A 24,951-nucleotide genomic window follows, 5' to 3' on the forward strand; every position below is an offset into this window, starting at 1 on the left:
CTTAAGATAGCTTTGATTTGCATGTAACGAGGTGCAAGACTACAGTTACTGTCAATACCTCGGAAGTAAAGAAAGCTACTGTAATTCCACAGCAACAGGCTTAAAGTTGTTGGCATTTAGCGAAATTACATGCCAAGGAGTAATCTTAAAAAAGGGCAACATTAATTCAGGCCCATGTCTCCCCTAATTTGCTTCACTTTACAAATAACAGCACACATCCTTTACATCTTTTCCTTATGTCAAGTCTATTACCCTCTCTCTCCCTCCAGGCCTGCACACAAGTTCTGAAAAAGATGAACGCTCAGGAAATAAAAAAACCAAGAAGCCGTTTCTACTATTATTTATTTTTTTAAATATTTTTGAAAAAATATAATTTTTTTACAATATTTTCAACTTAAACACTATTCACACTGAACACGTATGGCAGCTTAAGCTACCCAAATATGAAGTTTAAGAAGCCAAAACTGTTCTAGTTGTATTAAAAAAAAAATTGTGCTGCAGACTACTGTGTAGTGGATGATTAAACAAAGCAAGGGAAAAGCACCACTCAAATCACTAATGCTATAAAGTTTTACAGGTAAAACCAACTCTTTTGAGGTTGTAAAATTTTATACAGGCAGTGCCGTGTTTCTGGATTTCTGGATGAAATTGTGACGCACAACCTCGCATCACTTTAAATATAAATGTATTAAGTGGGACAAACATTCCAACATGATAACTTGGTGTAATACAATCTCATCTGCCAGTCATTTTTGTTTCTCTTCCACCAGATCTGGTAGCCAAGATAAAGGACTTTGTACAGGTCTGTAAAAGCAGTTCGTGTATAATACATTATCCACTCTCTTCTCAAAAAAGAAGAGCAGGATGTGAAATTTTGCTTCATCATGGGAAGAGTTAGTAGCAGTTCTGAAATCCAGCTAATCTGCATAATCAGATAAACCTTGCTTTTATTTTCATGTTAAGGCATTATCAGGTGCATATCGACACCAACTCTTGCTTTAGCTAAAACAGACCACTCTTTGTCACGAATCCTTCTAAAAAGTAGAATTCCAAGAGTTTCTCAGAAACTTGGTACATTTCTCAACTTGACTGGTGCTTCCAACCTCACTGTCTCATTCACAAAAAGAGCCTGGGTCCAATTGTAAGTGTTATTTCATTTTTTTCTCCTCCATTCCATTAACCTCTGACAGCAGTTGACTTAATAACAGTCTCAGCACTTTTATTAAGCATGCAAGACTAACAAAACTTTGGCAATGCGTAAGTGTAACACAGTGACAAGAAGAGAGAGCGTTTTAACAATTAAATCTTCTAATACTGGCTTCACAGTGTGGAAATTGTGCTACATCCACCAAAAGAGGGCCCAGTCTACTCATATATTTAGTACTTCACCCCAGGAACAAACTCCTTTGCATTTGGATTCAGATTACTCTTGACCTGGAGGGGGGAAAAAAGAGACATTATAGATTGAGTTTATGGGGCAAAATGCATCTATGACGCATTTGCACAAGGTTCAACAAAAGTTCTTAACAGCCAAGAGCTGCAAGCTGCAATCATAGAAAAGTGTTCTAAAGAACAAGGTAGTCAAGCGGGTGGCGCTGTGGGTAAAACCACAGTGCCTAGGACCTGCTGATCGTATGGTCGGCGGTTCGAATCCCCGCGGCGGGGTGAGCTCCCGTCTTTGGTCCCAGCTCCTGCCCACCTAGCAGCTCGAAAGCACAATTAAGTGCAAGTAGATAAATAGGTACCGCTTTATAGCGGGAAGGTAATCGGCGTTTCCATGTGCTGCGTTGGTGCTGGCTCGCCAGAGCAGCTTCGTCACGCTGGCCACGTGACCCGGAAGTGTCTCCGGACAGCGCTGGCCCCTGGCCTCTTAAGTGAGATGGGCGCACAACCCTAGAGTTGGACATGACTGGCCCGTACGGGCAGGGGTACCTTTACCTTTACCTTTTAGTCTTATCATAGAAACAAAGAAGTTGCCTTATACAGGGGTCAGACTAGGTGATCATATATCCCAGTACTGTCTACTCTGACGGTCAGTGACTCTCCAGTAGTGGTGTCCAAACTTTTCAAAGAGGGCCAGATTTGATGAAGTGAGGGCCAACCCAAGTTGCTGAGCTTTTCTTAGGATTTTACCCCAGGAATTAAACTGCCACAGAGGCTGGATTAAACCAAACAGCAGGCTGAATTAGGCCCCTGAAACAGACTTTGGGCATGCCTGCATCGCCAGGAGTCTTTGCCATCTTGCACTAATCCTTTTAGCTGGAGATTACGGAGTCTTGTTGGCATCCATGTGTCTCTTGAGACACACAATGGAGTGTGCCTCCGGGGCTGAAGTCAAACCAGTGAGTTAGCAGCACCGAAGTGACCGCTTTGCGGTGCAAACCTGGGCAGTGTGTATGGAGGTCCTGGGCTGCCCAGATGACAAGCCTCACGAATGTGGTCCAAAAGAAAGCAGCTTAGCAGCAGGAAGGAGGCATACAAGGCTCCATCCAACTGTCTTAGGGACTCCACTCTGGATTTGGGTCTCGTTTACTCCTTAGCCCTTTCTTCTCCTGAAAACATCCTGCGAGGCAGCTGGCAGTTGAGCATAGGAGTTTTCCTTCTCCTGGATGGGCTACCTTTCCAGGTTGTCAAGCTCCACCTGCCCCTCACTTTGCTCTACAGCTCGTGCAAAAACCGCCTTATTGACTGTTAGACCAACTCTTGGTCTCATCCACTCAATTCTTCACATGCAAAGGAAGTCCCAAACTCACCAAGACCGAGTTGGCATGCTTTGCATGCAAAGCATGTTCTCTGCTACTGAGCTAAAGCCCCTGGGCACAAACATTAATTTTTTAATGTTTAAGATTAAGAAACTGTTGTAAAAACCATAGAGGAAACCCCACTGTTTGTCAAGGACACAGTTATCTGAATGTTGAATGTAGGGCTTGAAGGATCCTCCTTGGATGTCTACCAATTATTTTTATTGATTTCCCACAGTTTTGAACAAATTGTCACCAGATTAATACAGATCCTTGGATGTTTAGCCCCCACCATGATATATAAAGAGTATTTAGGGAATTCCATTCTTAAGAGTATACCCCAATACATCTGGTACAAGCCTATTAGCTTCTATCAAAAAACCATGCCTATGGATCCACAGCCGTGTCACAAAAGAAGTCAAAGAGCCTAACTCACAGGCTCACCTAATTAGATAATGGATTAAAACAGAGCAGCCTGGATGTCTTAGCCACTGTTCCCAATTCTAAATTTAAGAGTGAATCCTTAGCCATCAACAGCAAAAACATTAATGTGGCAATTTAGATGTCATTTTGTGGTTACTTTTAAGTAGTTCTGGTTTTAACTTAACACACCAGAGTTCCCGAATACTACATTCTTGTTTATTATTGTACCTGAGGCTTCACTATGACTTTTTTTGTCACTGCACTTTTAACACGAGGTTCCTATCAATGAAAAAAATAGTAAAGATTCACATGTTTCTGCAAGTTTATCCGTCCAAAAAAACTTCTGCTGAATTTGGGTGCAGAGTATGTACTAAGGTAGGAAACTCCCAAATTGTGAGCCAGCTCGCACAAATGTGCTTTATTAAGTAAGGACTCCAGTGAGATTGTCAAAATTACCTGCCGCTCAGAGAAGGTTGATAGGCAAGGGGAAAAAATATACACAAATATTGCAGGTGAGCTCCCCCTGTGGAAAGGCAATTTTTCAGTCTAGGCATTGTGGTTCATGTGCACACAAGAAGGAAACTTCAATGGAACAATGAGCAGATATGTTTAGGTGCCCACAAGTAGTTGAACTTTGGTCCCAATGAAATCAATGGTGCCAAAATGCAACTAACTTTGGATCTACTCCAATATTCAGCCAATTTCCCTCATTTTAGTCATTATCTATGCTCAAGGTGTTTTTGGAACAGACTTGGAAAGTGCGAGGAAAGGAAAATACGTTACATTGGCTAGTTCTATGCTTTTAGTCTACTAAAATTGGAGGCACGCTTCGTTCATCGATCCCAAAGTACTGCCTTTTAAAATTCAGAAGATTGCCCCGAGCCTCCCAGCATTTGGGATATGTGTTATTACAATTTGCGCGCTACCAACGGACTTGATCACATGGCAGGCGCTAGACAGACACTGAGGCCACCTCCAGCTTCAGCCACCAGACATGCAAGCCACATTGTCACAGAATCCAAAAGCCAAAATGAGAGCTGCTCTGGAGGTCTGCAAGCACACATTCCCTCTCTTAACTACCTAGCCCCAGACTATTTCTCCTAGACTCTTAACACATGCTTTCCTTATTTCTTTCCATTCTTTCCACTGCAAAGACATTAAGTGGCAGGGAGAGGGGAAGGAGAACAAGACAGAAGAGGAGGTTCTGATATGAATATGTTTTGAAGTGGCTTGATTTCTTCCATTTACTTTTTTAGCTCCTCTTTGAAATAAATACCTGACAAGGATTGTAGGCAGTCTTGGTACAAATAAACTCAATGTTTAAAACCAGGCACTTACCACCAGATCTTCCAGTGACGAACTGTCACTGATAACAAGATCATTGAGCTGGTCCTGAATTTGATCCATCGTTTGCGGGAGATCTCTGGCTGGAATAAACCATTCATGTTCTTCCTCCTCTTCCAGCATTTCTTGGAAGCAACGTTCTATAAATTCTTCTTCCCACAACTCCTCTTCGATCTGCATTTAAAATATAGGAGAGAAACTTTACCATTACCGCAGCCACCAATCTTAAGGCTTCTTCACAGAGGTCACACACAGAAAATGCTACAGCACTGCTCAAGCAACTACTTCAGTATTTTCATCTTGGAAAATAAAGGGGTTTTTTTTGTTTTGTTTTACAATTCAGCTGGTTCTAGCAAGAGTCATATTTTCCAGTAAGTAGCCTTGATGTGGCAAGTTTGTGCAATAATTTAGTTGCACAGTAGTTTATTTCCCTTAGTTCCCATCCCACATGAGCTGACATCCTATGTAAAACGAGGCAGGCTAACTTTAAAGACAGCTACTAAGAGCTTGGGAAATAAGGAGAGGAAGAATCTGAGAGGCCATCAGAACACACCTCACTTCTTTTCTAACACTAATATAAATTTCTTTGAAATTGCCTTTTCACTTTACTTCTTATTCTTGTAATATAGCAACGCACAGCATTTAACATAATAATAATAATAATAATAATAATAATAATAATAATAATAATAATAATTTATTATTTATACCCCGCCCATCTGGCTGGGTTTCCCCAGCCACTCTGGGCGGCTTCCAACAGCACACTAAAATACAATAACCTATTAAACATTAAAAGCTTCCCTAAACAGGGCTGCCTTCAGATGTCTTCTAAAAGTTTGGTAGTTATTTTTCTCTTTGACATCTGCTGGGAGGGCGTTCCACAGGGCGGGTGCCACTACCGAGAAGGCCCTCTGTCTGGTTCCCTGTAGCTTGGCTTCTCGCAGCGAGGGAACCGCCAGAAGGGCCTCGGCGCTGGACCTCAGTATCCGGGCAGAACGATGGAGGTGCAGACGCTCCTTCAGGTATACTGGACCGAGGCCGTTTAGGGCTTTAAAGGTCAGCACCAATACTTTGAATTGTGCTCGGAAACATACTGAAAGCCAGTGTAGGTCTTTAAAGACCAGTGTTATATGGTCTCTGCAGCCACTCCCAGTCACCAGTCTAGCTGCCGCATTCTGGATTCGTTGTAGTTTCTGGGTCACCTTCAAAGGTAGCCCCACACAGATAATCACTGATACTATTTGACAGTGGAATAAGAGGGTTAGAAATGGCTAGTAAGTTAAAAATTACACATGGCAAGGAATTCTTCAATCTCAGAAGGCCTTGCTAACTTGTGTATTTATTTAGCATCCAGGGGCAAAACTAGGCTTTATTTCATCTGGGTCAAAGACTCCATTTGCCCCCACCATGTGCATTTGTGTACATGTACACACACACACACAGAGAGAGAGAGAGAGAGAGAGAGAGAGAGAGAGAGAGAGAGAGAGAGAGGCTGGGAGCCTCAATGGCACTCCTCTGGAAAATTCACCCGGTGCAAAAAACCTGGCTAGCCCCCACCCCCCAATAACTACAGCACTGAGCATTCCTCTATATTTAAGTACGCAATTTAAGCAGAGAGCAGAGATTAAGCAACTGGAGTACGAAGCTGTGTTTCAGAATGAGAGACAAGACTATCAAGGAAAGAACTGGAAGAAAATATAGGCAAATGAGATACATGTTGAGAGAACAACAATTCTTTGCAAAGGCTTTATCTGCAGAAAAGAGGCAAGAGTCCTTCTGAAATTTCTAATAAAATATGATACCAAAAAACAACAAAAAACCCACTTCTTTTTTTAAACATATGGAAGGGGTATACTGTTCTCAGGAAGGGTGACTCGTTTAACGGAGACACCTGGAGGTGCAAAGGGAAATGGTCCCCCTCTATGAATGGGAGCACTTTTAAATTCACTATTTTTGTTAGCAATTCGCTTTCCGCCAACATATAATCAACCCCGTCCTTCTCTGAGCTCTTCCTCTGAGGATCAGAGAAAGGCAGCCATAACCGCTGGCGCTCAGACCCGGAAGTCTCAATTGTGCTGGATCTTACCCCAGACATGAATGTATATTCCCCGGGGATGTCGCCCATGGTGCAACCATTTAGGATATGAAGACTTAGCTGCCTAGAGAATTTGAGGAGGCAGGCTCCAGCAAAATTTGAATGTTGATCCTTTGACTGCCTTGGTAGTTGTAGAACCTCCAGGCCCAAATCGTCAGGGTACCCTATTTTTTGCCTGTACAGTGGTGCCTCGCAAGAAGAAAAGAATCCGTTCCGCGAGTCTTTTCGTCTTGCGGTTTTTTCGTCTTGCGAAGCAAGCCCATTAGCGGATTAGCGCTATTGACAGTTTAAGGGCTATTAACGGCTATTAAAGGCTTAAGGGATTAGCAGTTTTGCTGCTAAAAGGCTTTTAGCAGCTTAGCGCTTCAGAAAAAGGGGTTTGGGAGCGGGGAAAAAACTCAAAAATTTTCGCCAATTTTCGCCTTGCGAAGCAAGCCCATAGGGAAATTCGTCTTGCGAAGCGCCTCTGAAAACGGAAAACCCTTTCGTCTTGCGGGTTTTCCGTCTTGCGAGGCATTCGTCTTGCGGGGCACCACTGTATTTGGTTTCTAAACTGGGGTCATCAGGACCTAACCTTGTGTTTAGGTCGCCCACGAGCAGGACCTTTGCTCCCGGATAGTCTGTTAGCAATAACCTGACATGAGAGTCCAGTCTATTCCAGATGCCCTCAATATTGGTTTAACAAAAACAAACAAACAAAAAACACTTCTTTTTTTAAACATATGGAAGGGGTCACATTATCTGCTCACCCACCTGCCTGTTGAACTCCTCCTCATTTTCCATCCACATGTACTCAGCAAATGGATTATCATCTTCATGAGAGTGACCATTCATGATCACATCTTCATTGATAATGCTTGGACTAGTACTCCTGCGACTTGGGTCTTTCATGGTTGTGCCTTTGAGCTTAAGCCTGAAAGGGGGGGAGAAACACACCACGGTCTTAAAGACGCTCAGTCAGATCCATAACTGCACTTACTTGAAAGTTCCCTTTTGATTTCAGTGAAACGTGATCCAGTGTCTGCAATGCTGGAAGAGACACATAGTTTGGGAAGACCAATTCCTGCATTTTCCTCCCCAAGCAGTGAAGATGGAATATCTATGGACAACACTATATGTGACTATGCATGTATCAAAATTCTCCTATTGGTCCTTTTAGGGTGGAAACAAACACAAAGATTAAAACCTGCATTTTACACGGACTGTGAAAAATAATGCAATTATGGTCCAAGTTAGACAATATGCAAGGCAACACTGACTTGTCTGACAATCTGACTGAGAAATAGTGGAGAGCAGTTCTGATAATTTCTGGCAGGAAGATTAACGGATAGCAAAGGGTCCCTTCATCTTCCTCAAAGCCTTCCCTGCAGAGTCTGGTAAGGTTCTATTTTGTCATCTCTACACACTCCTCTCTCCCTCTGTGATTGTCCAATAGGCAAGATTCAATCAGGTTTGAACAAGATGCCATCTAAGTACCGTATTTTTCGCTCTATAGGACGCACCCGACCATAGGACGCACCTTGTTTTAGAGGGGGAGAACAAGAAAAAAAAATCTCCCCCTCTCTGCCCAGCGCCCCTTCAGCGAAGCGGCAGGAGGCACTGCGCAAAGAGGGGATTTTTTTTTCTTGTTCTCCCCCTCTAAAACAAGGTGCCGTTCAATCGCCTTCAGGCGGCTACCTTGGAAGCCTGGAGAGCGAGAGGGGTCAGTGCACACCGACCCCTCTCACTCTCCAGGCTTCAGTGAAGGCAACCCGAAGCCTCCGGAGCGCGGCGGGAATTCCTTTCAACCTGCTCTTTGGGGAAGCCCACTGCCAGCCCCAAAGAGCAGGTCAGGGAGCAGCAGAAAGGCGTGTCTGTCCCTTCTCCCTCCTGAGGAAAAGCCCGCAAAAGCCGCACGGAGCTTGTGTGCGGCTTTTCCTGCCTGCCTCCCCCCTGCATTCGCTCCATAAGACACACACACATTTCCCCTTATTTTTTAGGAGGGGGAAAGTGCGTCTTATGGAGAGAAAAATACGGTACCCTTTGTATGCAAGGATGCTGACTGGTAATTGAAATATGGGAGCAAGGCAACAATATCTGGCATATTTTCTGACTGGGGGAGGGGAGAGAAGATGCAGACAACTTTAACTGGTGGTGTTTAGCCTTGCCAGTCTCTGCTTTGTAGTAGATGCAGATTACAATGTTAAGCTAATGTATCTTTCATCAGCTCCCATATTGAAAAATGCCTCAAATCCTTTCCATCTAATGAATATCTTGCTGTCTTCATTCACATGTTGGAACCCTGAGGTGAAACAGCTCTTTATGGGGTTTCCCTTGAGAATTACGGTATATTCAGAAGTTTAATTTTGATGCAAAACATAGTCGATCTTGATCTCTCAACAGTGTTACATTCATGGCTGTGGGGTGCTGGGAAATGTTTGAACTTGAGATTTTCTGATGTTCCAAGTTGAATGTTTTACCTTTATTTACTAAGCAAAACTAAACAGCTGTGCCATGTTAAGTTTTCACACATTGCACAACACTCAAACCGATAGCCAGAAAACCCCCCTGAATATATGACTGGCGAAAAGATTCACTTAAGTGCACTTAAAAGTGGCTTTAAATGTTACATTGCCTCAAATGCAAAGCATTACTGGGGGGTGGGGGGAATAAAATAGTGCAAGTATGTTAGTATACGTAAAATCAGTAGCACACATCCCCTTCCATCATTTAAATTTGAAGGAAAAATTAAGGCACTGGGCATTTTTAGCACACTAATTTTAGTATGCGTAAAGCACTGTGTGTATGGTATGCCAGTCTTGTCCACTTGCTCCTCCCCAGTCTTTCTGCTGTTGCACTAAATCATGTTTTGGCTTAGCTCCTTCCTGACTAACCGTGAGCTCTAACCAAGGTTTGTCATATGGTTGATGGGCTGCGGTTTGTCCAGGAGTGCTAAACCATGATCTCATGAACAGGAAGCAGCAAAGCTACTGCAGTCTCTTCTCCTAGAGACGACGCACTTGTGAGAAGTCATGGTTTGACACAGCATGCCATACAAACCTGGCCAAAGTCTGTACAGTGGCACCTCGGGTTAAGTACTTAATTCGTTCCTGAGGTCTGTTCTTAACCTGAAACTGTTCTTAACCTGAAGCACCACTTTCACTAATGGGGCCTCCCGCTGCTGCTGTGCCACCAGAGCACGATTTCTGTTCTCATCCTGAAGCAAAGTTCTTAACATGAAGCACTATTTCTGGGTTAGCGGAGTCTGTAACCTGAAGCGTATGTAACCCGAGGTACCACTGTAAAACCACTTTCACTATGTATTAGTTCCAGTTGAGATGGAGATAAATCTTATCTAGTACTGGTAGGAGCACCATTCTCTTTTGCTAAAGAATGGCTCTAATCTGCAAAAACTTGGCAGGCAACTTAACTGCACTCCGTCCTTCTCACTACGACTGATGCAACTTTGAAAACTGTTCAGTTTGGGAGGGGGGGGTACTGTTTCTTGTTATGTTGCCAAGTTAAGATATAAAATATATTTTAATATTTTTTAACATAGTTAAACATAAGTCTACCACACACCAATAGTCCACTAATGTGTGCCCTGGAATGTCACTGCTTTCTGCACCCAAAGCAAGATGCCTGGGCTTTGTACCACAAAAGTCCTCAACCGTGTGGACCTAACAAATCTCAGAAGTATCTTCGTTCCTTTACTCCTTCTTTAACACCGAAGTGTGCCTTCTTGATTGGACCATCATGTAACTAGATTGATCAATAAGGGGGAGGCAAGAGGGATATTCAGTGTGGTTATCATAGTTGCTGAATGTCCTTCACCTTAGCAGTCTATCAAATTCGGACTCTGAACACCTTCCAAAAGCATGGCAAGGCTTTCCTGTTTGGGGTGGCTTCAAGGGCTAGTAAGCAGCAGTAGTAGAAACAGAAATGTGAAAGCTAGGAGCTAAATGGCACCTTAAACCTAGGTTATGGGTGCAACAATGGAATGTCTAGGCACACTTTTAATAACAAGAAGATGAAGCTGGAAATGAACGAACTGCAGCTAAAATCTTGTGTTCACTTTTCACATGGTCTAGTCCTCATCTGAAGACTGCAAAAAACAAAGCCATGCTCCCCCTGTCCACCACCCTAATATTCTTAAGAGGGTCCCTTCTACAATCTTCAGAGTGGCTGGAAGTGGGGAGGCAGCAAAAGGTCCTCCTTTCCTTCCACTCTGCAGAAAAGCCCAGGATTCTCCTTAAACCCCCTTTCCTTCACATAAATATATATTTTTGGCACCACAATTAACACATATTAATGGCCTATACAACTGATGGCAGAGACACCCATCTTGAGTGTCCAGTCCTTCAATGATCCCACTCCAAAATCTGTTTTGGTTTTAAGTATCACCGTGAGAGTCCGAGGTAGGTAACACTTTAACATACACCACTTAGACCACCATAACTTACTGGCTAGTATATTTCAAATTAAAAGCACATCATACATTAAAAGTACATTAAACAAGGCAACTAAAGCCTAAGTAAAACATGTTGGGCTTAAAAAGAAAAAATAAAAGTTTTCAGGTCCCCTATCCATGCACATTCTACTTGGGAGGAAGTCCCATTTAACTTGGTTGATAATAAAATAAAATAATAATAATAATAATATATTTATTTATTATTTATACCCCGCCCATCTGGCGGGGTTTCCCCAGCCACTCTGGGTGGCTTCCAACAAAACACTAAAGTGGCATTTTAATCTGAAATCTTAGGCCAGGGGTTGGCAACGTTTTGGTGGCTTGGGCTGGTTCACGGTCCCACAGACGCCACGGTGGGCCAGAGTGTGTGTGCAAGCGCAGATGCTATTTCCAGCGCTCCTTCCGGCGCGGAACAGGCGTGCGCAGCTTCCCATTGGCTGCAGGAGCTTCCTGCAGCCAATGGGAAACTGGCCAGCATCGCGGAAGGCGATCCCTGCTCTGCGCCGGTTAATGTGGCGCACGGGAGCAGATCAAGTGGGTGGCGGGGGTCCATGGGCCGGTTAAGCAACCCCCATGGGCTGCTTGTGGCCCATGGGCCTTAGGTTGCTGGCCCCTGTCTTAGGTGCAGTACTGTGCCCAGAGCTGAGAAACTGCTTGCATTTATGAAATTCCCTGTCGCAAAACGCACCTAGAACAATGGGAGTCTAGAACGCTGGTAAGCAGGCCTGGGAAAGTTTTGATTCCTATATATATATTTTCTCTGTCTATCCCTCTTTTGTATTATTTCCGGCCTTAACACACTGGAAGCGACGGAAATGTTTTTCAACCACCACTCAGAACACAGGGAGGACTAAGTTCTTACTGGAAACACCCATTGTATATTGTTCTGCCAATCTAGTAAGGAAAGTCCACTTGTTGAAGCAATGAATTCTGCATTTAAAAATAAACCACTGTTTAATATACAGAATCTAACAATCTCTGACAGGTACAAGTTCTCCATCCCTGATTTAACAGACGTTTAGCCATCTGATAATGGAACAGCTCTTTCTGTACACTGAAGACTTTTTGATGGTGACTTCCCGTCTGACAATCCTAACTTCCAGAGTCCCAACCATCCAGAGCAGATTTTTAGAGACTACAAGGGGCTACATATTAAAGGGAGAGCTGGCAGAAGTGCTCCCCCCGCCTCATCTCCCACCAGCAGGCTCATCTTCTGAGCAGAACTCTGTACAAGGGATGCTCATGCTAGAGGATGAGCATGGAGTCAAAGTTACTTAAGTACCAACACTATGAGAAATACCAGTTATTTTTCTTTCTCTTTTGAGAAGCACGGTCAGGTTTCAAGGTTAGCTCTGCAATATTTAGTTAAGCATTTATTGTCGGACTATACATCATAATAAAGCCCCATGGTATTTGGAGGGTTTATTTCACAGCTGACCAAACATTTCAGAGACTACTTATTAATAGCAAAACTGCTGTAATTATTGTCACTTGCAATTTAAAAGTTTTCTTTACTAGAAGTACCATATCTGCTGACTGTGTAAACAAGAACACATTATATTGATGCAACCTTCTGCTACTGCTACAGATTCGAAGATAGGGCCAGAACACTTAAAAGGTTAGTTTTTAAAATGTATCTTGCAAGATATTCCAGGCTCTGCTGAAAACATCTCTGATTATTACATTCAAACAAAAAATAATTATTGTTCTGTGTCCACTTTTGATTTCAAAATGTACACCATTTCTATGATTTAGCTTGGGAAACTAGACTGCAAGTCACCTTAGAAATGTCATCATGTTCCTCTCTCCATTTGCAACAATCAAGGGGAGCTGTGTTTAAGTACAGACTTCCCTCTGGCAGCTCTATGTCTCTTCCTACTAAATCCTGCAATTCATAGGATCCTGATGTCAAATGAGATTGTGACGTCACAAACCTCACCTGAGAGAGATGATGTATGTGGGCAAACACCAAACAGTTATATAACTTAGCTCTAAAAGAACCGGTTCTCCATCTACCCGGTGATATTATGTACTGAAACCAATGATATATCATTTGATTCATGGATAAGATAGCTGCAAGGGTAGGCGAGGCCAGTGTATCTTTAAAGCTTATTATAATTTTATCCATGCCTTCTGCAGAAGAGTTCAGATCAGCTTCCACGCGGCTCAGGCACTGCCGATGGCCAGGTATGGTTGACTTAAGTAGAGAAACTGCATCAAATGCCTTCTTTGACATAACTTTTAGTAAGTATAGCTTTTCTCACACCTGCCCAACCTCTCTCTTCCCCATATGGGAGGGTGTCTTCACTGTATATGGAAATTCTAGATCACTGGCTTCCAAACTGTGCTCAGAGGAATCTTGAGGCTCCTCAGAAACTTACCAGAGGTTTCTGATCAGTAATTGCCAACAAGCTTCACTGAAAAGCAAGTTTGTCAACCATTTCTGAATCTTCCACAAAGCGCAATGCAGATGAATATGGTGTGTATTTGTGATGGCCTGGGATTCCGATTCGGAGGATGAAACAGAGGAATCCCGGCCTGCACAGGAGTCCCCGCCTCCAGGGCCGGCTGAACTGGGGCCAGGCCTAGATGCTGAAGAGCCTGCACCTGTGGCAGTGCATCAGGAGCTGGCCCCAGGTGAAGCCCTTCTGGCCCCAGAGAGGCTTGACGACTCAGTGGCCACAGGTGAGCCTCCTCCAGGGCCCAGTAACCCTTCGGCCTCTCCTGATCTGCAGAGGTTTAGAGCAGAGAGGCGAAGGGAACTGGTTGCCCCCAGGAGGAGTGCTCGCCTTAAGGCCAGAGGAGGCGGGGCTCCTGGGGGCCGGGACCGCCCCTGGCCTTAGAAGAGGATAAAAGCCCAGTCAGCCCGGCCCCAGGTTGCGGGAGCAACGTCGTTGTTGGCTTCGGACCTTCCTGCGTTCTTGATCCCTGCTCGGCCTCCTGTTCCTGACTATCCGGTACTCCTGTTCCCTGCTCGGCCTCCTGTTCCCGACCATCCGGTGTACCTGTTCCCTGCACAGCCTCCTGTTCCAGCGTTCCTGTTCACCGCCCGGCACTCTGCCTCGGACCTTGCCCCTCTTCGTGTGGACTTTGCTACACCCAAGGTACCTTACCCCCGGGACCAGCACAGTTTGCTCCCGCCACCTCCCGCACTCCCCCTTCGTCGGGGTGCGTTCGGGAAGAGCCAGAGGCCATGGCTGAACAGGCGGCTGCACTGGTGGCTTTGGCCCAGGAGAACCAGGCCTTGTCTCACACCGTGCAGCAGCTCAGTGACGCGGTTGAGGCACTTCAGCAACGCTTGGAAGCCCTACCGGCTTCTGGGGCCGACGCCCCGGCTCCGGGCAAGTACCCAGTGGCTTTGCCTGAGAAATTTGATGGAGCCCCGGCCAGCTTTCCCATGTTCCTGGCCCAGGCCAAACTGTATATTCAGGGGCGAGCCCGGAACTTTCCTGACGACCGTACCAAGGTGCACTTTTTGATTAGCTTGTTAAAGGACCAGGCGGCCAAGTGGGCGTTGCCGCTACTCAGGCAAGACTCCCCCTTGCTGGCAGACTATACGGGGTTTTGCAATCGTTTGGAGGCCGCGTTCGGCAACCCCCAGAAAGAGAGTCAAGCCAACCGGGCGATTCGGCATTTGAAACAGGGCAAGTCCACGGTGGCCACATATACCACGGAGTTCCGGCTGTTGGCACAGGACTTGACCTGGAATGACTCGGCACTGCGGGACCAGTATCTTGAAGGGCTTTCGGACGAGGTACTGGACCAGTTGGCCACAATGGAACGCCCCACCACGCTGGACACTCTCATTCAACGGAGTCTACAAATAGGCGACCGGTTGGAGGATCGTCGTCAGGCCCGGGGTCGCCGACACTTCCAGTTCACGGCACCAGCTTTTTCCGGCAGCCCCACGGTCACAACTGATTTAACGGAGGAGCCTATGCAGCTCGGGGCAGTGCGGCCACGCCTTTCCCCCGCAGAGAAGGCGCGGCGTCGGGATGGAAATCTCTGTCTTTACTGTGGCGGAAGTGGACACTTCGCTCGGTCCTGCCCTGAGAAACGCCAGCCGCAGGGAAACCGCCAACCCCAGTAGCTGATGGCCCTAGCTACCGGGGGTCCCAAACCGTACAGAATGGGCCCGCACCAATGGACTTGCAACATCTTATGGTTTCGGTACGTTTATACCCTCCAGGTGGGCCCTGGATCCTCACCCATGCTTTGGTAGATTCAGGGGCAACCCGCTCCTATATGGACGCTGCTTTTGCCGCCCATCATCAGGTGCCACTTCGGAACAAGCCAGTACCGGTCCAGGTGGAAGCGATTGACGGACGACTTCTGCGTTCAGGTGCCGTTACTCAGGAGACCCAGCCTCTGGTCCTGTGTCTCCAGCAGCACCGGGAGTTGCGAACTTTGGACATTGCCTCTATGCCCCGCTTCCCCCTGGTGCTCGGGATGGACTGGCTGGAGGCCCACAACGTTCAGATTGACTGGGTCAAACGGACCGTGCACTTCCCAGACCCATGTCCCCATGCTCAATCCGGAACGCTGGCGGCCGCGCCCTCAGAGGAGGCAGCACCCACGCTCCCAGCCGTGTACCAGGACTACCAGGACGTGTTCGAGGAACGGGGAGCAGACCAGCTGCCGCCGCATCGGCCTTTTGACTGCGGCATAGACCTCCAACCCGGAGCGCCTTTACCAGTGAGTCGCTTATATTCCCTAACAGAGCCAGAGCGCGAGGCTTTGCAGGACTTCTTGCGCAAGAACCTGGAGCGTGGGTTCATTAGGCCTTCCACCTCGCCCACCGCGGCGCCGGTGCTTTTTGTTAAGAAGAAATGTGGGGAACTCCGCCCTTGCCATGATTACCGAGCCCTGAACAAAATTACCGTCCCAGACCGGTACCCCTTGCCCCTTATCTCGGAGCTGCTGGAGCGGGTGCAAGGGGCACAGGTGTTCACCAAGCTGGACCTCCGGGGGGCCTACAACTTGATTCGGATCCGAGCCGGGGATGAGTGGAAGACAGCGTTTGGGACCCGGTACGGGCAGTTCGAATATTTGGTTATGCCTTTCGGTTTGTGCAACGCGCCTGCTGTGTTTCAACGCTACATCAACCACGTGTTTCAGGACCTGTTAGACAAGTACGTGGTGGTGTATTTGGATGACATACTGATTTACTCCCGTGACCCGGCTCGCCATGAGGGGCATGTCCGGACCGTGCTGCAGCGCTTGCGTGAGCACCGTTTGTACGCAAAGCTCAGCAAGTGCGAGTTCCATCAGCGGACTGTGGACTTCCTTGGTCACCGGCTCTCTCCAGATGGGGTGCAAATGGACCCGGGGAAGGTGACAGCGGTTCAAGAATGGGCGGCACCCCGGAACCGCAAGGACCTACAGCGTTTCCTGGGGTTCGCCAATTACTACCGGACCTTCATCGCTGATTATGCTCATCGCACCACCCCGTTGACCCGGCTACTGCGCCCAAAGACGCCGTTTTCCTGGGACAAGGAGGCAGAGGAGGCGTTTCAGGGGTTGAAGGCCTGTTTCCAGAGGGCACCAATCTTACAACATCCTGACCCCTCTCGACCCTTTGTGGTGGAGACCGACGCTTCCAGTACGGCTCTCGGTGCCGTCTTGTCTCAACAGATTGGTCCTGAAGCGCCACTCTTACCCTGTGCCTTCTATTCCCGCCAGCTCCTACCAGCGGAGCGTAACTATACTGTGTGGGAGCGGGAACTACTGGCCATCAAGGTAGCCTTTGAGGTCTGGCGCCACCATCTTGAGGGGGCACGACATCCGGTGGAGGTGAGAACCGACCACCGGAACCTGGAGTACCTCCAGACCACCCGCAAGCTGAACCAAAGACAGATCCGGTGGGCGTTGTTCTTTTCCCGGTTCCAGTTCCGGATCCGCTACATCCCTAGCTCTCAGAATCAGAAGGCGGATGCCCTGTCCCGGAAACCTGACGACAACGCAGACACGGTACAGCAAGCAGAACCCACCACGATCCTACCTCCGGCTGCATTCCTGGCCACCCAGGAGGCGCAGCCACTGCAGGTTCGGGTGCGGGAACAGCAGCGGGTCGACGCTTGGGCCCAGGAACGACTCCGGGAGCTGGCTGAAGGGTCCAGCCCACAGTATCCGGGGCTGGTCCTGCATCAGGGCCTTCTGCTGCACCACGGTCGTTTGTACATCCCGCCAGGGCCACTACGGCTGGAGGTTCTCCGGATGGCCCATGATGCCCCAGCAGCGGGGCACTTTGGACGGTATCGGACCACCCATCTGGTCAGTCGAGAGTTTTGGTGGCCCCGCCTGAAGGCTGACGTGGCTCGCTACGTTGCTGGTTGTGATGTCTGCCGGCGCGCCAAGGGACCTACCGGGCGACCCCCCGGCCTACTTCAGCCATTGCCAGTTCCACCGCACCCTTGGCACACGGTTTCGTTGGACTTTGTAGTGGACTTACCCTCGTCTCGTGGCTGTACCTGCCTTCTGGTTTTCTCCGACCATTTCACCAAGATGGTGCACTGCGCTCCCTGTCCATCTGTACCCACAGCCAAGGAAACTGCTCAGCTGTACCTTCAGCATGTCTTCCGCCTGCATGGCCTACCTGAGCGCGTGGTGTCCGACCGGGGCGTTCAGTTCACATCCCGGTTCTGGCAAGCACTACACCGGACCCTCGGGACGGAGGTCTGCCTCTCGTCAGCCTACCACCCACAGACCGATGGCCAGACGGAACGGGCGAACGCGGTGCTGGAGCAGTACCTCCGGTGTTACTGCAGCTACCAGCAGGATGACTGGGTCGACCACCTGGCATTGGCGGAGTTCGCCTACAATAACGCGGTGAATGCGTCCACCCAGCAGACCCCGTTCCAGGCCAGTTATGGTTATCATCCACGGCTGTTTCCAGAGGTGCTGCCGACATCCGCAGTCCCGGCGGTGACGGAGTGGCTTCAAGAGCTCCAGTCCCAGCAACAGCTTTTGGTGGAGCAACTGCACCAGGCCAAGGAAGCGTACAAGGCCCAGGCCGACCGCCACCGCCAGGTGGGGCCGGAACTTCGCGTCGGTGACCTGGTTTGGCTCTCCACTCGCCACCTCCACCCCTCTCGACCTTCGCGGAAGTTGGACGCCCGCTTCACCGGCCCGTTCCCTATCGTAGACCAAGTCTCTCCTGTGGCATTTCGTCTCCGGTTACCCGCAACCCTGAAGGTTCACCCGGTCTTCCACAGGTCCCTTTTGAGTCCGGTGGCCCCACCCGACGAGTTCCACCCGAACCGTCCCCGACCGCAGCCAGTGTTGGTTCGGGGAGAGCCTGAGTACGAGGTGGAACGCATCCTGGACTCCCGATACCGCAGGGGGAAGCTGCAGTATCTCATTGACTGGAAGGGGTACGGACCGGAGGACCGTTCCTGGGAACCAGCGGCCAACGTCCACGCACCTGCCTGCCTCCGAGAGTTCCATGCGACGTACCCCGGCAAGCCGGGTCCGGACCCTCGGTTGAGGGGGGGGCCTGGGAGGGGGGATGGTGTGATGGCCTGGGATTCCGATTCGGAGGATGAAACAGAGGAATCCCGGCCTGCACAGGAGTCCCCGCCTCCAGGGCCGGCTGAACTGGGGCCAGGCCTAGATGCTGAAGAGCCTGCACCTGTGGCAGTGCATCAGGAGCTGGCCCCAGGTGAAGCCCTTCTGGCCCCAGAGAGGCTTGACGACTCAGTGGCCACAGGTGAGCCTCCTCCAGGGCCCAGTAACCCTTCGGCCTCTCCTGATCTGCAGAGGTTTAGAGCAGAGAGGCGAAGGGAACTGGTTGCCCCCAGGAGGAGTGCTCGCCTTAAGGCCAGAGGAGGCGGGGCTCCTGGGGGCCGGGACCGCCCCTGGCCTTAGAAGAGGATAAAAGCCCAGTCAGCCCGGCCCCAGGTTGCGGGAGCAACGTCGTTGTTGGCTTCGGACCTTCCTGCGTTCTTGATCCCTGCTCGGCCTCCTGTTCCTGACTATCCGGTACTCCTGTTCCCTGCTCGGCCTCCTGTTCCCGACCATCCGGTGTACCTGTTCCCTGCACAGCCTCCTGTTCCAGCGTTCCTGTTCACCGCCCGGCACTCTGCCTCGGACCTTGCCCCTCTTCGTGTGGACTTTGCTACACCCAAGGTACCTTACCCCCGGGACCAGCACAGTATTATAGAACAGCATCCTGACTTAACATAGGGCAAGAGGCTGTCCCTGTGTACATTACGTTTCGAAGTTCATACCAACAATCCTCCACAATGCTCTGGGGTTCCATGGCAGTTTTGTGGGAGTTCCTCATCTGATGAGATAATGTGGAAAAAGTGTTTCTTGGAAGCAAATACAGTGGTGCCTCGCAAGACGAAATTAATTCATTCGGCGAGTCTCTTAGTCTAGCGTTTTTTTCGTCTTGCGAAGCAACCCTATTAGCGGCTTAGCGGATTAATGCTATTAGCGGTTTAACGGCTATTAAAGGCTTAAGGGATTAGCGGATTAGCTGCTAAAAGACTATTAGCGGCTTAGCAAAAGGGGTTGGGGAGCGGAAAAAAATCTCAAGACTCGCAAGACATTTTCGTCTTGCGAAGCAAGCCCATAGGGAAATTCGTCCTGCGAAGCGCACTGAAAAACGGAAAACCCTTTCGTCTAGCGGGTTTTCCGTCTTGCGAGGCATTCGTCTTACGGGGCACCACTGTAGTTTGGAAATATGGCCCTAAATAAAAATGCAAATTAGAGTAATTTTTTTTATATATATATATAAACTAATTTGCCTCTTCAAACAATGAAATATTCTGTACAGAATGAGGGAAAAATAAATGGCTACTGAATTTTGAATCTTCAGCCCAAGTATCAATGCACTGTTTTGCAAGCCTGAATGGTACACAAATTATTTCTACCAAAAAACCACACACACACACACACACACACACACACACAAAACACACATTTCTGAAAAAGCCAGGATATAGCAATCTGTTTAAAAGGGCATTAGGAACAGTGACAGTCTGCAACATCAGAAAAACTAAGTAAAGGATTGTTGTGGCCTGTCTTTCTTCCCACTGTCCTCTCTAAAGGTAATATGTAGGTGAGAAATATGATGCCGATACCTGCCAGCTTAACTGTACCTTTCTGGATTCTTGTTTTTCTCTCAGTTAACAAAGAATAAATGTTACTGAGCGAAACGCATCTGATTTACTAATTCTGCTTCAAACATGAAGACTTTAGAGATGGTGCCTAGCAGAATAACCAAAGCACACTATGTCATCCCATACCATCTTACTTCAGTATCTGATTAGAGAATTCAGAGAGAAAATGAGGCAGAGGAACAGTGGCCAGCAGTATATTTCTAGGAATCCCAGCAAGAAAGGCATCAAAACAGCAGCCCTCCTCTACTGTTTGTCACCATGCAACCAGGATGCAGATGCATGCAGTATGCAGGTTGAGGCACCTTTTAGTTATCATGGCAAAAATCTGCAGGCAGACAAATTCATGGAGAATAGGTGTTTAAAGTATCTGACTAGGAGTGGGAATATCCAGGTTCATATCTCCACTTGGCCATGAAACCCACTGGGTGGCATTTGGTCAATCACAACCTCTCCTACCCTCAGTGTTGTTGAGAGGAGGAAAATGAATAGGATAGCCATGTACACCATCCTGAGGCCTTTAGAGGAAAGACAGGGTGTACGTTTATTAAATATACATCCCCGAATCCTGTGCTCATCACCAAAAATGCCATTTTTATTTGCTTAGCAGATGTAGATCCCATCTTTCTTCTAGTATGGAACCCAAGGGGTATAAATGCACTAACTAGACCCTGGCCTGCTCACCTTCAGCATGGTGACAGCTGCATATGCCCACAATATAACCTGCATATGGAAAGTTAAATGTGTGTGCTGTGTGACAGCAGTGCTGCCTTCCACCTCTCGTGAATCTAATTATCAGCTTCACTTATGTGAGCCCCATTTGTGTCAATAAAGGTAAAGGTAAAAGGACCCCTGATCATTAGGTCCCGTCGTGACAGACTCTGGGGTTGCGGCGCTCATCTCGCTTTATTGGCTGAGGGAGCCGGTGTACAGCTTCCGGGTCATGTGGTCATGACTAAGCCGCTTCTGGCGAACCAGAGCAGCGCACAGAAACGCCGTTTACCTTCCCGCCGGAGCAGTACCTATTTATCTACTTGCACTTTGACGTGCTTTTGAACTGCTAGGTTGGCAGGAGCTGGGACTGAGCAACGGGAGCTCACCCCATCACAGGGATTCGAACCGCCGACCTTCTGATCGGCAAGCCCTAGGCTCTGTGGTTTAACCCACAGCGCCAACCGTGTCCCTTAAAACATGGTAAACAAACAAATATATACAACAGCCCTCTATATCATGTTCCCGACAACCACTGCTGCTTTCCTTTCTGCGTAGGAAAACAACAAGACAGAGCATGACACTCTTAATCTCAGGGTTGTTGGTTCGAGCCCAATGTTGGGCAAAAGATGCCTGCATTGCAGAGGGTTGGACTAGATGACCCCCAGAGTCCCTATTTGAACGAAAAGCCCCCCTCCCTCCCACCCCCCCCCCACTTCAGTCCTCCTTTGCCTCGGTCAAGATGCTAAGCCAAAGCAAAGAGAAGCCCCGACCCACAGGGCACAGCAGGCTGGAGGAGCAGGTCTCTAACTAGGCCTTCACTTAAGCCCCGCCCCTCATGGCTTAAGCCCCGCCCCGCCCTCTTTGTTCACCGCCTAAAGAGCGCGCAGGCCCCACCCCCTGAGAGCGAAAGGGGGGGAATAGTTCGAAGTACACTAGACGCGGAAAGCCGTGGCACGTATCCCATCATGCACCACGCCCCTAACAGACAGGTACGCTGCCCCGGGTACCCGGATGAAGGGGGGGAAAAACACACCCCCTCCAACCCCCCAACGGGCGCCATTAGGCCGCTCTCCGACCAGCCCCCCTCGCTTCTCCTTCTATCGCCTCAGAGGGATTCGTCGTCGTCCTGCCCCCCCCCCAAAGGTTTCCCTCACGCGGGGTGTGGGCGGCAAAGGGAGACCGACGTCCACGGCGCCGCCTCAGGGCGCTAGGCCCCGGCCCCACTTCCGCTGCAGCCGCACCTTTCGAAGAAGTGGGTCAGCCGCTCCTCGCCGCTCTCTACTCGGCTGCCTCGCTTCTCCTTCGCCGCCCCCTTCCCTTTGGAAACACAACAACCGCCCCCCCCTTCCCTCTCCAACCTATCTCTCCGCAGGCCGGATGTGAGGTCACTTCCGCCGTCTGGCGGCCGTCTCTATGGTCTCCGCTCGGCGACCGACCGAGCCGGGCTTCCTCTCTGAAAATATACGCAGGCCGCAGTCACCACAGAGCTACGAAACAGGGGAAGACTCTCTGGGGTGTGCCGGAAGTCGTGCCGCAGCGGGACTCTCTTTTTACTTTTCCTACCTCTATGGTCGCCATTTTTCCAAGAGGGAGGAAGAAAGACGCTGTGAATATAAGGGAAATATAGGAAGGTGTGCAGCTGCTGAAAAATAAATCGGGAATTGTTCCGACAGTGAAGTGGACCCTCTGGGAAGGTTGTGGAATCTCCTTCCGTGGAGGTTTATCAGCAGAGGTTGGATGGCCATCCGTCATGATCTAGATGAGATTATTTACTGCTGGTTGATGACCCTGAGTCCTTTCCAACTTGACAATTCTATGGTTTGATTTTACACATGCCAACTTAATTGGGACTAGGGATCTCCCACCAGAAAAAGGCGACTTCTGCGCAGCTTTTAAGATACTGATAATTTTAGGGCAACAAAGGTCCCTATAGTTAAAGCTATGGTTTTCCCAGTAGTGATGTATGGAAGTGAGAGCTGGACCATACAGAAGGCTGATTGCTGAAGAATTGACGCTTTTGAATTATGGTGCTGGAGGAGACTCTTGAGAGTCCCATGAACTGCAAGAAGATCAAACCTCTCCATTCTGAAGGAAATCAGCCCTGAGTGCTCACTGGAAGGACAGATCCTGAAGCTGAGGCTCCAAGACTTTGGCCACCTCGTGAGAAGAGAAGACTCCCTGGAAAAGACCCTGATGTTGGGAAAGATGGAGGGCACAAGGAGAAGGGGACGACAGAGGACGAGATGGTTGGACAGTGTTCTCGAAGCTACCAGCATGAGTTTGACCAAACTGCGGGAGGAGGTGGGGACAGGAGTGCCTGGCGTGCTCTGGTCCATGGGGTCACGAAGAGTCGGACACGACTAAACAACAAAAATTTTTAGGCATCCTGCTTAAAATGACATTCAACCGATCTGCCAGTGCCTGATAAAAGTGTGCAATTTAGCACAGTGCAGGTGACTGGGTTGTTGCCAGCTGCAATGCTCATTCTAAGCAGTAGCACCTCTGCATGCATCTGAGCTTTGTGTAGAAATGTCAAGACACGTCATCAGTTTTTACACCCCCGTTTACCAACACACCCCTCCCCCACATCCAAAAAGAAAGTTACACTGCCTTCTCTATCATTTTCCCAGGCAGGTGAGAAGTCGTGTTGGTTTTGCTACAGCAAAAAACTGCCTTGCTGCCGCTTAAAGACTAGCAAAAGTTTTGTGGCGTAAGCTCTCATGAACTAAAACCCTGCTTCATCAGATGCATCTTGAAATTTCAGTTGGCATGCACTGTAGAAAAAATTCATCATCACAGAATTGTAGAGTTGGAAGGGACCCAGAGGATCATCTAGTCCAACCCCCTGAAATGTAGGAATATTTTGCCCATTGTGGAGCTTGAACTCATGAGCTGAGATTAAGTTTCGTGCTCTACCATCGAAGAGACCTGCCAACTGATGAAGGCTTATGCCATAAAGATTATAAAAAGGTAAAGGTACCCCTGCCCGTACGGGCCAGTCTTGACAGACTCTAGGGTTGTGCGCCCATCTCACACAAGAGGCCGGGGGCCAGCGCTGTCCGGAGACACTTCCGGGTCACGTGGCCAGCGTGACATCGCTGCTCTGGCGAGCCAGAGCCGCACACGGAAACGCCATTTACCTTCCCGCTAGTAAGCGCTCCCTATTTATCTACTTGCACCCGGGAGTGCTTTCGAACTGCTAGGTTGGCAGGCGCTGGGACCGAGCAACGGGAGCGCACCCCGCCGTGGGGATTCGAACCGCCGACCTTTCGATCGGCAAGCCCTAGGCGCTGAGGCTTTTACCCACAGCGCCACCCGCGTCCCCATAAAGATTATAGTTAGTCTTAAAAGGTGCCACAAGACTTTTGGTGTGTATGCAGTTCTTGGAACATGTTTCTTGAAAACACCTTAAATATAGAGGCAAAGTGTAAATGGTGGTAACTGGCTACCCTGGATTACATGATTCACCAGGGATGAGTCAAAATCTCCCTCAAAACAGCCCCAGGCAAACCTTGGCAGATGTCTATCCTCCAGCATACTGATATATGCCCGAAAAACCAAGCGGCACATTATGAGATGAAGCAGAACCACTGTTCAGCAAATGCAGCTAAAATGTTATTTTTTGTGTGTTCTGACTTGAGCTGGATTTTCCATTAGGCAACTAACTACACCTGTTTATGCCAGTTCTTCATTAGATCCTCATGGTTTTACAAGTTTCCAATATTTTGTAACAGTTACTCTTACTGCCACAAAGTAAGTTGGTAGTTCTTTAGAAAAATACATCCCACTCCATCAAAAATCAGTACAATGGTACCTCGGGTTACATACGGGTTACAGACTCCGCTAACCCAGAAATAGTACCTCGGGTTAGCAACTTTGCTTCAGGATGAGAACAGAAATTGTGCTCCAGCGGCGCGGCAGCAGCAGGAGGCCTTATTGGCTAAAGTGGTGGTTCAGGTTAAGAATGGACCTCTGGAACGAATTAAGTACTTAACCCGAGGTACCACTGTAATAGTATCATCAGTGGGTTTGGTTGGAGTGTTTGGCTTGTGATCAATCCAC

The 24,951-nt window shown here is 48.5% G+C and overlaps 1 protein-coding gene and 1 long non-coding RNA gene across 4 annotated transcripts; one reads left to right on the forward strand and one right to left on the reverse strand.

Annotated features, from left to right (window-relative positions):
- Positions 1-326: 326 nt before the first annotated feature.
- PAIP2 (poly(A) binding protein interacting protein 2) lies at positions 327-22,356 on the reverse strand. Of its 3 annotated transcripts, none has more exons than XM_083435516.1 (4): positions 22,248-22,356; positions 7,357-7,516; positions 4,503-4,682; positions 327-1,434 (listed from the first exon to the last, which is right to left on the reverse strand). In XM_083435516.1, exons 2-4 carry the CDS (start codon positions 7,492-7,494, stop codon positions 1,378-1,380), a joined length of 375 nt encoding a protein of 124 aa, XP_083291642.1. In that variant the 5' UTR covers positions 7,495-7,516; positions 22,248-22,356; the 3' UTR covers positions 327-1,377. The 3 variants fall into 3 exon arrangements, with proteins under 3 accessions (XP_083291642.1, XP_083291641.1, XP_083291640.1); XM_083435515.1 differs by having other exon boundaries at positions 22,131-22,265; XM_083435514.1 differs by lacking the exon at positions 22,248-22,356 and adding an exon at positions 12,834-12,975.
- On the forward strand, positions 13,105-20,732 carry LOC310675254. Its single transcript, XR_014510001.1, has 3 exons — positions 13,105-13,532; positions 19,202-19,381; positions 19,731-20,732. It is a non-coding gene; the product is annotated as an uncharacterized lncRNA (long non-coding RNA).
- Positions 22,357-24,951: the final 2,595 nt, after the last annotated feature.

This window comes from Podarcis tiliguerta (assembly GCF_965153285.1).
Source record: "Podarcis tiliguerta genome assembly, chromosome: 3".
Lineage (NCBI taxonomy): Eukaryota > Metazoa > Chordata > Lepidosauria > Squamata > Lacertidae > Podarcis > Podarcis tiliguerta.

Coding starts and splice junctions, on each gene's coding strand:
- PAIP2 (XM_083435514.1), bottom strand. Junction 4,683..7,356: donor AGGAGGAGTTCAACAGGCAG/GTGGGTGAGCAG, acceptor TTTTAAATGCAG/ATCGAAGAGGAGTTGTGGGA. Junction 1,435..4,502: donor CGTCACTGGAAGATCTGGTG/GTAAGTGCCTGG, acceptor TCCCCCCTCCAG/GTCAAGAGTAATCTGAATCC.